Below are 15,501 nucleotides of genomic sequence, written 5' to 3'. Positions count from 1 at the left end.
CTCCTTCAGTCCAGTAGAAACTAGGCCAGCTGGTATAAGTATTGAAATCTGATTAATCATTTTGAAGGGATTACTTTATAGGGGTCCTGAGATAGACTGAGCTACGGTTAGATCGCATCTCAGATGTTGCTGAGCCAGGGAAGACGAGATGAGATTCTCCACGAGCAGAGACCTTGTCGTAGTCACGAACGTCGACACCTTTCAACGTTGCGTTGTACTTATACAGCATGATGCCGTTTGGCCAATCAAGGTGTCATGCTTAGAAGCCCAAGACAGTCTTGTCAGTTGATGAAATGCAAATGCTCAACGCTAAGGCGCTTTGGCACTATCGCGGTATTTCAGCATCAATGACCACGAGAAAGAATTGCTTAAACCCTATATAAATTATACTTAGCACTATGACGCTGGTCATTACCTATAATTCCGATCCCCAGCTGCACTTCTTCTAATCTATCCAACCCGACCCAGCCTCTCCCTACGTTTCTCCAATTTCCATGCCTCGGCGCGTGCCATCCCTTGCCCGGCCCGCTCCTCCAAGTCCACGCCGTAGACGGCGCTGAGATAGATAGCAAACTCGTCATAGGCGGCTTCGATGGTGCTGAAATGGTCGGTCCTCAGGTGTACGTGTTCCGATGGCGCGATGTCAGCCGATAACTGTTCATTGAGCGCCTCATACTCCGCCATGGCCAGAGCCGTCTGGCAGACATTGCGGATCTGGCGTCCATTCCATTGTAAGCCCTCCTTTTCGCGTTGGTTGTTGTCGTCGCGCTTGTTGTTGTCGTTAAAATGTTTCTCAGCGAAGTCCAGGATCGATTTCTTCTCGAAGTAGATTTTTCGGTTCTGTAGTTTGAACTTCTCTTCGATAAGGTCAAGGTTAACCTTGAAGACCCGCAATGTCTTGTCGAGATCAAGCTTCGGGTAGTGCAGGCTCATTTGGATCCGGGAAGCAAATGCTTCATCGAAATCACCAACCCGGTTAGTTGTCAGGAAGAGGATGCCAGTGTAATATTCCAGGACGCGAAGGAAGACTATAGTTATTATGTAAGCATGCTTTAAGTTCGGAAATGAGCAACCTCACCTGCAACGAGACCGTTTCTTATGAAATCTTTCCTTTCCCTAGAGGTGAGGAACACCTCGGCTTCGTCCAGAAGGAGGATACAATCCCATCTACTAGCAAGCGTGAAATTCTTTTCCAATTCCCTCTGGACGTCAAAGGCCGTGGTTCCGAGGTCTCCTGTACCTCATGTGTCAGAGCCCGACAATAAATAGTCATGTAGTTTACCACTTTGGAGTACTAACCACATGTGACCTGAAAAAGTGGTTTGTGAAATAATTCGGCTACGCCCTCTATTTTATGGCAACAATCGGTCAGTAATGTCACCATTCAAGCTAAGGTTAGATTCTGCTGAGATTAACGAACCTGCTGTTGTGGTCTTTCCAACACCCGGTGCTCCATGTAGTAGAATTATCAGCCCTTGTCCTGAGACCATGGTTGTCAGTAATGCGAAGACTCATATCCAACTGACGGCTCTCTCTCACCCTTGCCCCGAATAAGGTCAGACCTTGCGTCAGTTACCACCTTTTTTTCGGTATTCATCTTTCTAGCTTTCTTATCACGGAAATGCTGCGTCACTAGGGATTTGACCATCTCCTTGTGCCCATCAGGGAGGACGAGGCTGTCGAAAGCGTTAAGAACACTGCGCTTGTTATCCTCATTCTCGTACTTTAGGTACGTCAGGTCAAGTTGCGCTGAGAAATTTACACATTATTAGTCTATTGGTCCCAATATCTGCTGGTAACTAATAACCAAGCAGCAGCGGGGGAGATTGTGCCCGGAATGCCACGAACTTACCCCATTTTTGGCTTCTCAGGATGAATCCAAAAACTCTGTAGCACATGACAACAAGCTCGTCGGGCTTGGGCTCGCTCTTGGAATCGAGCATCTCCCGTAAGGCTCGTGGGTATATGATGAGCGGTGACCGGTCGCCCCTAGTTTGCGACAGGAGACCCTTTATGAAGTCTTCGGTCTGCTTGTTATCAACGTATGAATCGTCGTGCACTTTCTGGCCTCTACAGCAGGCAGCCCGGCAGCTACTTTCGATTTTACCCGCTCTTGTCTCCTCGGCAGACGCACTGATAGTTTCCACTTTGGGTGTCCACTCCAGATTGCGTTCTCGAGCATGTATTAGAGCTTCGTTGAAGTCGATCATAACCTGACTGTCTGCCTCCTCCTTAGTATCAATGGTATGACCATTATAATACATAGGCTTGACCTTTATTACATCCCATAGCATACGTCCTCGTTCGATGAGTCTATCCCGATAGTCGTCGCCCTTGACCATCCGTAGGGGATAGATAGGGAGATTTTCGACGGGCTTATCCTGATCGAACCGTGGAATGCTAAAAGATTTGGTCACTGGGCCGAGTTTTTCGCCATCAAAGTCAATATAAACACAGTCGATTATAGCCGGCTTCTCTTCGGCATCCGCTGAAGTGGCTTTGTGGAACATCGTGAATGGTGAAATAACCCTGTGCTTGGGCGTTGACACGCGCAAGACCCGGTAAGCCTGTTTGTTGTCCTGGTCGATAACTTCTTCTCCCGGCTGGAAGAGATACCAGATGTCGCTAAACGTGACCTTTTCACAGGTTGTGCTCCTGAGATGCTTTTTCTTAGCCCCTATGTCCTTGTCCAAGAATTCGAGCAAACAACGAATATGTAGCAGAGCCGCCAGGGGGCCTGCATCTTTGCCGTCACTTTGTCTGTTGGCTTGGTCACTCGCCATCGCAAGCGAGCCATTGACTGCGATATCGTCTTCAGAGTTACCCGTGTTCGCGGGATTCTCTTCGGTGCCGGTGTTGGTGGCGTGTGCGAACTTGGCTTCGAGTGCGGCCGCACGGTCGCGGATCTGTTTCTCATAATAGACCAACATCTTGAATGGTCGGAGGATTGAATTAGTCACGTCAGCTTTCATCGAGCCCTTGTGAATATCAGAAAGGATGCTGAGAAGTTCCTTGGAATAGATCAGGACTCGCTCAGGAAGCGGTGCCTCTTCGGATGGGGTTTTGTCATCAACACCCTTCGGGGATAATGAGCGTGGTCCTAGCTTCTGGTCATCGGATTCTCGCTCGAAGTTGTCAAAGAACTCGAAAAATGCCACTTCAGGCTCGCCAATGAGCAGTTCGATAGGGTTGGCAATTGTGTCTACCACTTTAGTGCTTGGATCGCGTGCTTCGAATGCTTCCCATGGGGTCCGAAGTGTCGTTGCAGGAGTGCCATCCTCCAGCATTTGTGCGGCCAGGGTGGCTAACAGATCTGCTTTTGACACCTGCTTCACTTTGGTGGTATTATCATCGAGCCTGGTCTTTTCCGCCATTTTTCGCGCCGCTTCCAATTCCTGTCGTTCCATATAGTGTTGACGACGTCTAAGTCGTTGCTCCCGTGTCGCTCGTAGTACATACAGAAGTTCTCGATTGGCGTGTTTAAACGTCCTAAAGAAATCAACGAGTTCCTCGTCAAGATCACCTGCCAAATAAAATTTGTCAAAGTCATCATTGTCGAAATCACCCCAGAAGCCGTGGCCATCGAGAGGAGGTTTCATCAATGGCTCTACTAACTCTCTCTTCACAACAGTGTCGACATGCCCCAGTTTGCGCTCCAATTCATTGATCTTCGATGCGAGGTCCTCGTATTGCTCGAAAGGAACTGTGGCTTTTTTGCCATGTGACGCTTCGTTACAATTCAAGACAGGCTCGCTCCCATCGACGACGTTGTCACTAGGATTAATGGCATTAGCGCCTTCGTAAGGCATATCCATCATACTCTTTCCAACGCTAGTATCGCGGCCCTGGACTATAGAATCGACGCTGGGATCCGTGACAATGTTATTGTCTTGGTGGTGTTCCGTTGGGGTTGTCTTGTCCGCCATTACTTAGTACATGCAACACTTAGGCAATGAAGTGCAGGCGTGGAGATTGAAAATAATATCACTGCGAAGATGATTTGTACACTTCTGATAATTGGGATCGGTGTTGTCGGTCTCTAGGAGGTGAAAGAAACTAACGTAGGAGCTTCGAAAATTCTCGAGCTTCGGTAAAATTTCTCATTATAACACAGTTGGGAGAACTGGCACAACTGCGCGGTTATTATACAAGGACACGACTGGGGTCCCCATGGAACCCCTGGTTATCATGAGATTACATATTACCTGCCACCTCGGAAATTTACGAACGTGCTCTCATCACTTGAACTGACTGGTTGGACAATCCGCCAGACTTGGAGCGGCTGAGAATGCCATCCCCCCAACACCTAATCAGCGCAGCGACCGCGGTGAGCACGGCGACACGCCAGTCGATTATCCAAAATAATCTGACTTCCCAGCCTTGTCAGCATATTTGGAGCGAAATGAGAAGATTGCTTTTTGTCGCCCGAGAAAGTGCAGTTCTAAAGCCACCTAGCAAGACAAGGTTACAGGGTACTACTCTATTGGATGTCGGAGTTCCTAGAGAAAGCCACAAAGCTGCAAAGCACTATAATAGTAGTGAAAAGCTGCAATGAAAATGAGAAATACTCGCAGAACATTAGCTGAAATATCTTATAGGAATGCAAATGCAGGGTATCACAGCCACCAGTATTATGCGCAATGCATCCAAGCGCTGCTTTCGGCAGGAAGGAATCTGGAATCTAGTTGGATACTTATTCAGCTGACCGAGATAGAGCAAATTCTGATATTCCCATTTCGCGGAAGGCTTAGGGGCTATCCAGAGTATTTTGTCATTCTACCTTATCCTCACTCTTGACCCTGTGTGTTTGCTCCAGATCAAACTCTATCCAATGTCTGGCGCAGGTGGCTCTGCGGAGTCCACATCATCCATTCGCCTGCACTCTCCTGCCGTTGACTTTATTGACACGAGGTTGTCCAAGTACCACCCCGTGTTCCAGCACCCCGACGCTGCGTATGACGAAGATATGGATAAGTTCGTTATCAAAATTCCAGACAAAACTGGACTTTCGGTTTACGGCCCGATGGCCCTGGTGACTGGACCTGATAAAGCTGCCACAGCGTTATCGAATACTGCGCCGACTCAAGTTCACCCGCCAATAAATTCACCACAGACGGTGTCATTCCAACTTTCACGCCAGATCACTACTCGCCAATTGCCGCCTGACGTGGTTGCGATGGAGTTCTGGCAGCCGATCTGGCCGAAAGCTATAGCTCGCCTCGAGGAGACCGCAGAAGCTGCTGGTAGAATAGAAAAGGGATTCAGCATCCGAAATGCTAACACGTGGGAAGACATTAAAACAGTCCTTGACCGAGCCCGCATGAAGTATGATGGCCTTGGACGCGACAGTAAATGGGACCATGGGTGTATTGCGAGATTAATTGGACATGGTCGCCGTGTTGGTGAGACTGTTGCTTCTCCAGTGCAACAGATAATTAAATTGGTGCCAAGTCATCCTGTTGCGACTCCTGTTCTAGGTGCAGTGGATATCCTGATGAAAGTACGAAACCCCTATTCCCAGAGCCTCCCGGTATATGTGTCTCTTGTCACTCCATTTGAGTGATGTGGAGTACCGGTATCGTTGACTATTCACACAGGCATGGAAAGAAGCGACCAAGGTCCGGAAAGAACTCACTGATACATTCGATGAAAATACGATGACGTCCTTATTTGCGGATATGGACCAGTATTTGGATATGTACCCAGATGACCAAAACGTCGTCGACTCTTCTGTTAAACTCCTAGTGGCCATATTCAACGCCACTGAGGGAGCTATCGGTTTCTACATTGGCTGGAGAGGTCTGTTTGATGACTCATTATATAATTCAAACTTAATTGCACCTGCACAGTTCCTCTTCGTCTTAGTATTCTCTACCTATTGTCAATGATAACAGACGCAACTCAGAGAACATCATAACTGACACAGTTTCTAAACACTTAGTGTCACGAATCGGTCGGTCTATATTTGAGGGCGAGGATTATCTGAAATCCTTTCGAGATTCTCTGAAACATATCAAAGTTGCCGCAGGCGAGCTAAGCAAGGAAAGTGACAAGAGCTTTCAGTATAATCAAATGAAGAGTAGGTGCCTACCTATCAATCACAGCAACAAAGAGATTATTGAAGACGAGACTAATTTCTATCTGCCTAATTTCGAAGGAAGCGAAATTATCATGCTCCAAAACGAATACATCATGAAAGCGACGAACGAAGTCTATAGCCTGTTAACTGCCCACGATATTCAAAAGGCTACCAGTGAGCTGTCCTTCAAAAAGAGTTTTAAACCAAAAGCTAGCATAAGATTAACACCGCTCCCTCATGTAGCCACCTTAACCCATAGAAAGGAGCTCCTTAGCCCCGAAGTAATCTCTATACACTCAATGGAGTCCAGGGCCCCTACACCGGAGCCGGAGGCTCAGCTGGGCCCGGAGCGTACCCACGCCCATCAGACGCCCCTCGGTGTTCTCTGCAGCTCTAACGTTGACGAGCAAGATATGGAAGCCGTCATTGACCGAGCTGGCGGCTTCCCCAGCGAGGATCGCGGGCGTGCCGAGCAGGTCATCAGCACGTCGGCGTTCCGTGATTGGGTTGTTTACGGAGGATCGAGCAGGCTCCTAGTACACGGGGATTATGATCCCAATGACTATCCCGAGATCTCGCCGCTATCGGTGCTGTGTGTGACTCTTGTGAAAGCACTACGGACTCGTCCTGGGTTTGTCGGCCTTGCCTTCTTCTGCGGACAGCACCTCGGCCAGCGAAATGATCATAATACCGGGCCAAGGGGGCTGATGCGGGAGTTTGTCGTTCAGATGCTGCGGCAGTGCCCATCTGTGTGCCCTGATACACCAAACTCGAACATATCTCTTAGCGAGATCGAGAATAGCGACCTCGATCAATTAATTCATCTCTTCCCTATCTTAGTTCGCAAATTACCAACCTCAACGACACTTGTAGTTATAATCGACCAGGTACATGTCTATGAGCGAAGGGCATACTGCGAAGGGTTATGCAAAGTGATCAACATGTTGATCAAGCTAGCCGAGGACGGGGAGCTCATACACAACCCAATTAAGATTCTCTTGACTAGTCCAACCGAAACAAGAACTAGGGAACTGTATGAGGTTTTTCGAAGTCAGAACTCCATCTTGTCGATGAGATCTATGCCAGGTAATGGTCAAGGGCCCAACAGAAGCGCCATGGCTAAGAAAATTGAAGAGCTTGGCCATACTTCAAATTCGTAGCCTGAGTTATGGCAGTCAGGCACACATTTCTATTTCTACGCAGCTACTTATGAGTTTCTTACTACCTGTAGTTACTTTCTCTCTAATGTACGTTTTTGTCCTCCGTACGAAAGGTATGCCGTCTTTTCCTTCTCATCGCGGTCAGTCAAAGGCTTCGGAGGAAGACTGAGAAAGATCTCCACAACCCACCTCCTGCAATCTTTTGGGTTGCCTGAAATCTCCAAAATTTCTACCACTAGTCTGAGAGATAGCATTAATACAGTCTCATAATTGGCCAGTCAGAATTTGCGCCACTCGTCAGCTAACGAAAGTGAACACCACCTAACCCGCCCAGGTTCACCCAAGTTCGTGTTGGATTTAAGCTGAGTGGCGTTAGGATCACGCAAGTGTCGCTCGTGACTGTAATAATAGCAGGCCATATACGGTGGAAATATAGCTCAGACGCCTAGTATGAGGCATTTATGTATATTAAGAATGTGGCATAGATTATCTCTGCAGATACAACAAGCATAACTGAACACAATTACTAACACCTTGTACATTGAACTTATTGCTACCCTGGCTGAAGTACTTGTAGCTACGGGTTCAAAACTAATCCCGGTGGCCAGAACCATTTCATTAAGATCGCTGTAGTTGTCGCTTCTCAAAGTAGTTGGAATCAGCATAATACTCTGGAACACATGCGCAAATAATATGACTGCGTCATATCTAACTCTGACTTTGCTAGTTTCCTTGACAAAGTGCAACAGCAACTATATACACCATTTCCTCTTACCTGCCTTTACTTCCTCTCTATACGTGTACACCTTCTGCTTGCCACGTTCAATATCATCGGGTATCCTGCCAAGACCATATTTCCTCATATCCCCACAGATGTAACAGTTATCCTTCGGCTCATGACTCTCAGTGTCTGACTGGAACTCGACGGCATCGTAGTACTTATCCCCGTCCTCATCCTCGAACCATATATCGCCCTCTGAATCCATCTCAGCGCGGTATCCAGCCCGGTTCAGTGCATTGCATAGAAGCTGAACAGCAGGAAATGTGGACATTCGCTGCCTACCCTCTGCTGTCGAGATATTTTGATAAAAAAGGGAATTGGAATCCCTGGTGTCGTCGCAACTGTCGTTTGAATCCCAACTAGCGGACATTGTATCCATAGATTCCTCATCATAGGATTGACTGTCGCTCTCGGCAGAGTCGCTGTAATCCTCATCGGACACTTCGCTTTCCCCATCAGCATCTTCATCTTCATGTAGTACTGGATCAATCCGCTCAACTATTCCATCACTGTACCAACTGATTTCCGTTCTCGGGACCCTGTCCACCTCAAAAGCTTCATATTCCTGTTCCATTTTATGTCTGCAAGGCGAGGGACGCCCTCCATCAAGACGGCCAGACGAGAAGCTCCATGCTCTGGCAAATTCCGGGCTCACAACTTGCCTATTGTAGGTATACCGCGAGTAGGTATGATTGCACCCCCATTCATCGCATACACTATCATGATGAATCTGCGGGGTCGGCTCGAAAGGGTCTGCACCGTGAAGTAAAAGATGGGTCAGTAACAGCTCGTACCGAACGAACTGAATGCTTCGTTCTCGAAGGAGGCATTCCCAGGCTTCATACCACGCATTTACTGAGTGGCCGTTGGTGAAACCAGGATTTGCTCCGCAGTATAGGGAAAAGTGTGCCAGCCTATCCAGTCCCTCATAGACACTAGAGCAAAGCAGTGGCGCACCCCCACTATTTCTCCCGTCATTTATATCCGCCCCACATTCGACCAACGCAGCCCCCAAGGCTACATCATCATCATCAATCCAGCGCTGTATGGAGAGGTAGAACAGAGGAGAGTGCAGCCTTTCATTTCCTCGAGGGACGAGACCCACAATTTCCAGTGCGAAAAGTAAACATTCCCAATCACCAGCGAGGGCTGCTGCATGTACCAACGTGGACCCACTTTCAACTTTCCAGTCGGAAAATCCAATCGAAACCAGAATATTAAACCGCTCAAGAAAATATGAGCGGGAAGGAAAGAACAGAAACAGTGATGTAGGGTTAGCACTAAATGAGTCGATCTCCGCCCCACGGTGGATAAGCTGGGTAACAGAGTCTAATTTATTCCGATAAAATGCGTATAATATCGCTGGTCTAATCAGTCAAGGGAATTAGCATGGAGCTTCATGTCTTTTTTTGAAATGTTATTAGTTGCACCCACAATGAGTTTGACCCGTTGAAGACATTCGGATCATAGCCCACATCGAGAAGGTAGTGCATAAGTAATTGCAGTTTGGCTTCGGTGTGACCAGGGTTCGATTTTCCCCTTGTTCGAAAAGCATGCTATACAGCCCATTCCTTAGTTAGAATGTAAAGTAGCCATTCGACAAGTACTAACCTCGAGCAAACCACGCCGTAATTCACTATCAACATCATAAATTGTTGCCTGGCCTGTATCTAAGAGATATCGAACGGCTTCTAAGTCCCAATCGTGACATGCCTGGAAAATCGGGGCATCTGCTGGCCTGATGTAAATTGGCCTGAGTGACAACCCCAACCGTGGTAGCGACATCCAGTGCTTAGCATCGTGTTGTATGGTTAAGTTGAACTGAATCATCTGTTGTCGTATGAGCCTAATCCCTGCGCGGAGAACAAAATGCAGCTTCCGTTTGACTTGGCTTGATGTGAACTCAACAGACATATCGAGTTTAGGCAAAGCATTGTTCTTGCTGGGCGAGGTGTCAGACGATCTAGACTGCCAGAAGAGACTCTGTCTTGTTCTCTTCATCTCGTAGCGGAGGATCTGCATCGAGATGGGCGTGCGCATTGCTGTTGAAACAGAAGAACCAGCGAGATTGTCCTGATGGGTAGTATCAAACCGTTGTGCTTTCATCACCGTGTCTCCTTTCTTAAAGTACCCAGCCCCTCGCATCTGCCGACGGGAAGCAAGGGCCTGGCTTCGCTGATCAGGACTCCTGGTTTTCAGATAATTTACATCATTGTTCAGATCCCTTTGGAGATCAGTCAAGTTCTATCATAACCTGGCATCAGTAAACTATGCATGCCTTCGTTGAGGGGGACAACTCACCCGAAGCATATCGGAGTGGGTCTCTCCAGATGCTACGATACTCTTGATTAAGCAGGCCACTTCGTTTAAATCGGCCTTGACTCTGTTCTGGGACTCCCCAACCGTTGCTTCAGCGCGGATAGTAATCTGCATCCAGTTGTCAGATACTGCTAGCCAGAAGTCTTTGTTATGAAGGATTGGCAATCGTTATGTGACCAACCTTATCCACGGCATTGGATAGTTGCTCATCCATCATTTGCTTGATCTTCGTTAATTCATTTATCAACAATGGTTGAAACATCTCTTGACTGGTCCGCAATGCAGCTAATGATACCTGGTTTCTCGACACTATTCGCCTAATCATTTTTACACAATTAGCTGGCTGTAACCACACCGTCAAATATTCATGGCATACTTACATTGTGGCCATACTCAAAGCCGTATCTAAACTATTCTCTGCATCTCGAATATCGGCCAGAAGGTCACGAGCCTTTCTTTTGTCGATAGCTGCCCAGCGGACCCTTCCCTTTACATTAATTGAACTTATCAAGGGGGCTTTTTTCACACTCTCCAGGTTCTCCAGAGCCTTCACACTGGATTCCAGTAGTTTGTAGAGAACATCGCGATAATCTGAGGGGAAAAGCTCATCGATGGATGAAGCGTCGAGTCTCTGGTTTTGGGTCTGTTCAATCAGTAGCTTGAAACGATTTAGTTTCTCTGCGAGCTTTGTTATTTCTTCGGGGGCTTGAATGATCGATTGAGTGAGATTCCAAGCAGATGTGGCGGCCTTGCCGGCCAAGTCGACCAGCTGGCCTACTGACGCCGCCGCACCGATAATAGTCAATGGGTCCATCTAAGACGTTGACTTGTGAATGAAGGAGAAAAATGTATCGTAAGTGATAAGCCAGAGGAGGCCATATTTCAATGATGGCGTTGATTGGCAGGGCAGAATTTCCCCGCCCGGAGTGTGTCATTTTTCTTATCTAAGGGGTGGCTGCCTTGGCTGAGCCATGTTACAGTTCTGCATGTAGGTCTAGGGCAGTGTCAAGCCACCCGGGCGCAGTCGGGAAGGTTACGTGCGAAGTAGATAGTGACTCTGCTATTCATAATACCACTCAAGATAGAGGGGCACTGGGGCAGTGAAGTAATATGGACTGGCTTAAGGAAGTTGGTGATCAGAGCTGCTGATAAAATGGATATATAAATTTAGCATTTACTTCGTCTTTAGGGTCAATGGCTGAATATACTATCGTTGCCTTTGATCCCTTAGCCTCAATATGAAATCAAGTACTTTGATAGGTGCCCTAGAGACTAACAGCATTGGTGCTACAGAGATCAATGAATTGTAGGTTCGGCTTAGGCGATTTGTGTATGCAAGGAGCCGATATTAGAGCGTTAGATATCTGGTCTGCAGCGCTAAATCCGACATTATCTGCCTACTGAGGACGATAATGTCTACCTACTCATAATGTAACCCTGCTCGGCATCAAAGCCGGTCTGTTGCCAATGCCACATCCTGTAGGCATTGATACCTTGGTACCTGCTGCTAAGCCTTTGTGAACGTTTGATTGAAAGTATTATAGAATTATTGATTGTTGGTTCATTACTGCCTTTTAAAGCGATCTAGATCTTTCTATTACCCTTGTACAACATTGACCTATGTATTGGTGTAGCGTACTAGGTAGTCTATATACCCAACCAGGCGGTGTAGGTGGTATAGGGTCTGGCATATCCGGCGCAGGTGGAGGTAGTATTTGTCGTATCTCCAACATGACAGCTGGCCCAAACTCCAAGCTCACTGTCCGTAAGCAAAAACCCTGCCTCACAACCACCCCCTATCACGACCACCCCCCCTGCCTATTAATTACCCAACTTCTGAAACGATTTTCTTAACGAATACGTTATTCGCGATGCTTTTTTTAGTATTTTCAATCAAATCTATTATTTTTAACCTTAATAACCTTTTTTATATCGATATCTTTATATTTTAAAACGTATTAATTAGTAGCTTTATTAATATATATTAAATAATTAACGCATCTCCCACTTGACCTGGCCACCCAATTGACCTGGCCACCCCCTTAACCTATATAAAACCCCATTATTTCAATCTTTAATAACTCTACGAATACTAATCGTACGATTTAATAATTAGTACCTTTAAATCCATTAGTTAAAGGGGAATCCAATGGTATTTTTTACTATTTTTTATAAAATTTATTAAGCGAGATATTAAGCAATACGCTAAAGGGGTGCTAAGCAAGGATTAATTTAGCGCTTACTTTAGCGTATTGCTTAATAACTCAGCGAATATAAGTCGTATAAACTGATGAAGGGTACCGTTAAATAGCTCTCTTTATTACAAATCTAATGGTATACTTTATTATTTTATACGACCAATATTCGTGAAGTTATTAAATTATCACGTGATTAGCGCACCGACGTTATTTGTATGGGCTAGGGGGGTGGCCAAGTCAATTGGGTGGCCAGGTCAAGTGGGAGATGCGTTATATAATTTACGTTTTACCTTTTATATATATATTATATAAATAAAGTTATTATTAAAACCTATTTTAATTACTTTTTATTTAACTTTAAAATTTTTTCCAAGTTTAACTTTTAATACTTTAATCTTTATTTATAAAAATATAATAATTTTAACCTTTTTATTAAAAGCTTTATTAACCTTTATAAAAAATAACCTTTATAATAAATTATTAAATAAAAGGAAGGTTTAAATTAATTTCTATATATTAATTTATAATTATTAACTTTTAAAAGGTATTTTAATTATAATTTTTAAAGCTATTTTTAATAAATTAAATATAATAAATTATTTTTTAATTATAAATATTAATATTATTACTTTTATAATACTTTTTTTTTTTAAATATTATATATTTTAAAAATAATAATACTTATTAATTTTTTAAATATATTTTAATTATTTTTTATACTTTTTTTAATATATTTAACTTTATTATATTTTTATATATAGCTTTATATATTATTAATATATTTCTTTTTAAAAGCTTTATATTTAAATAATTTATAAACGTTTTTTATAATTTATTTTTTAACTTTTTTTTTAATAAATTAAAATTTTAATATTTAATAATTATAATATATAATTATAATAAGGTTTATAAAATAAAAGCTAAATTTTATTTAAAAAGTAAGTTTAAAGAAATTTATTATTAATATATAATTTATAGCTATTAACGCATTTCCTACTTAACCTGGCCACCTAATTGACCTGGCCACATTTTTAACCTTCGTATGCATATAAAAAAAATCCCTTATTTTTCTACTAACAATTATGGAAACCCTTTATAAAGAAAGCAACTTATAGTTTATATTCCAAGCTATTAAACGAAACCCGAAATTATTTATCCAATGCGTTGCTACTATTTATAATGTTCCTTATATAATATTTGCCCTTTGAACGAAAGGTTTTAAATTAATAAGCGAAATATTACCTTTAAAAGCTTGATTAATTCCGGATGAAGAATAATTAATTATACGATATATTTTTAATTTTATAATAAAATTGTTTCCGCTTTTATATAGTTATATAAGAGATATAGCTGATCGATTAATGGTATTGCGGGGTTAAAAGTTAATTAGAAAGAATTGGACATTAAACTTTGTATAACGAACTTTAAATATTTAAATATATTTTAATTGAAGAATTAATTATTAACGGGTATTAAACGAAAATCTGATTAAATATTATATTTAGTTTATCTTTATATAAAAGATAATAGATAAAAATAATATTTAAAAAAAAGATATTTATAACTTTAATAAAACTAAGTTTGTAATAGGTAAAATTATATTTAAAATAGTTATAATTTTAATTAAATATAAATAAAAACTATAAGTTATTTAATTAAGTAATTTAAAATAGTTTATAGTTATTTAAGCAATTTTATTATATAGTTAAATTATTCTACTATATATTATTTTAGTAGGGAAAAATTACTTTATATTTTAATATAAAAATAATAATATATTAAACAATTAAAAAATTATAACTATAAAAAATAATTAAACAATAAATAAATAAGCTATAAATTAAATTAAGCATTTTAATAAATATATAAAGCTTTATATAAAAGGATATTATTACCTTTTTTTCCTTAATAGCTATAAAAGCTATTATTTATATAAATTTAAATTGTATTATAAAGAAAATAATATTATTACCCTTTATATACCTTCCTATTTCTTTTATTACCTTTAACTATTTAATGTTAGAGTATTTAACCTTTTAAAATAATTATATAAAAAGTAAATTAAAGGCTTTATATAAATATATATTATTTATATTTAAAAGGAAGATTTTATAACTATATTTTTTTATATATTTAATAAAATAATTACTTTAAATAATATATAAAGGGATTTAAAGGAGTAGGTTTAATATTATATAATTTAAATTATATTATTAATTAGTTAAATTATTTAATTATACTTTAAATTAACCCTTTATCCTTAGTATTATTTAATCCTTATATAATTATAACTTTAAATAACTTAATTAAAGTTAATTCCTTTTTTAAATATATTAAATAAAGGATTATATAATATTAAAATAGCTTTTTTATATTTATTATTAAAAGGTTAGGTTAAATTATACGTAATATAATTAATGTTATATATTATTTTATATTATTAAAGGGGGAGGTTAAAAGCTTTTATAAAGTAAATTATAAGTTTAATAAATGTTATTATATAAAGAGAATTAAATTATAAAGTGGAGGATTTTTTATTGTTAAAGATATTAGGGATTAAATAAAGGTATAGGGTATTTTTAAGGTAGAAAATTACGTTATATGTTAAGGTAGTTATTATACAAGGAGGAAGGAGATTTATATCCGGCGTTGTAGGGTTTACGGCGAACCTAGTTATAATGTACGAACTTACAAAAATGTTATAAAAACGTTTAACGATTTAGATTTAGATTAATTTAAGTTAATCGTACGAATAGTTATTAAGATATTTTTAAATACGTGTATAAAGGTTAAAAATGTAGTTAGGTTAATTAGGTGGCTAGGTTAAGTAGGAGATGCGTTATATATTAATATATATTATATATTATTATAATAGCTTTAAATATAAAGTATAAAAAGGTTTTATAATTATTTTAATATTATAAAATTATTAATTTATTTATTAAATAAATATTTAAAGTATTA

General features: G+C 41.2%; 3 protein-coding genes across 3 annotated transcripts; 1 reads left to right on the top strand and 2 right to left on the bottom strand.

Annotated features, from left to right (window-relative positions):
- Window positions 1-450: 450 nt before the first annotated feature.
- On the bottom strand, window positions 451-3,926 carry F5B22DRAFT_658720 (uncharacterized protein; the record flags this gene model as incomplete). The annotated part of the gene is made up of 6 exons (XM_047980140.1): window positions 451-1,028; window positions 1,079-1,234; window positions 1,300-1,347; window positions 1,421-1,480; window positions 1,540-1,749; window positions 1,853-3,926. The coding sequence occupies 6 exons, from the start codon at window positions 3,924-3,926 to the stop codon at window positions 451-453; spliced, it is 3,126 nt and encodes a 1,041-aa protein (XP_047827894.1).
- Window positions 3,927-4,831: 905 nt separating this feature from the next.
- Window positions 4,832-7,431, top strand: F5B22DRAFT_658718 (uncharacterized protein; the record flags this gene model as incomplete). Its single annotated transcript, XM_047980139.1, has 3 exons — window positions 4,832-5,500; window positions 5,598-5,799; window positions 5,942-7,431. 3 exons carry the CDS (start codon window positions 4,832-4,834, stop codon window positions 7,237-7,239), a joined length of 2,169 nt encoding a protein of 722 aa, XP_047827893.1. The 3' UTR covers window positions 7,240-7,431.
- A 288-nt stretch (window positions 7,432-7,719) lies between these two features.
- Window positions 7,720-11,668, bottom strand: F5B22DRAFT_618643 (uncharacterized protein). Its single transcript, XM_047975715.1, has 6 exons — window positions 10,720-11,668; window positions 10,521-10,656; window positions 10,322-10,447; window positions 9,632-10,264; window positions 9,455-9,576; window positions 7,720-9,387 (listed from the first exon to the last, which is right to left on the bottom strand). The coding sequence occupies exons 1-6, from the start codon at window positions 11,151-11,153 to the stop codon at window positions 7,992-7,994; spliced, it is 2,847 nt and encodes a 948-aa protein (XP_047827892.1). The 5' UTR covers window positions 11,154-11,668; the 3' UTR covers window positions 7,720-7,991.
- Between the last annotated feature and the right edge of the window lie 3,833 nt (window positions 11,669-15,501).

The sequence above is a fragment of the Xylaria bambusicola genome, assembly GCF_022495145.1.
Source record: "Xylaria bambusicola strain CBS 139988 unplaced genomic scaffold F5B22scaffold_43, whole genome shotgun sequence".
Classification (NCBI taxonomy): domain Eukaryota; kingdom Fungi; phylum Ascomycota; class Sordariomycetes; order Xylariales; family Xylariaceae; genus Xylaria; species Xylaria bambusicola.
This window is presented reverse-complemented; position numbering and strand designations above follow the sequence as displayed.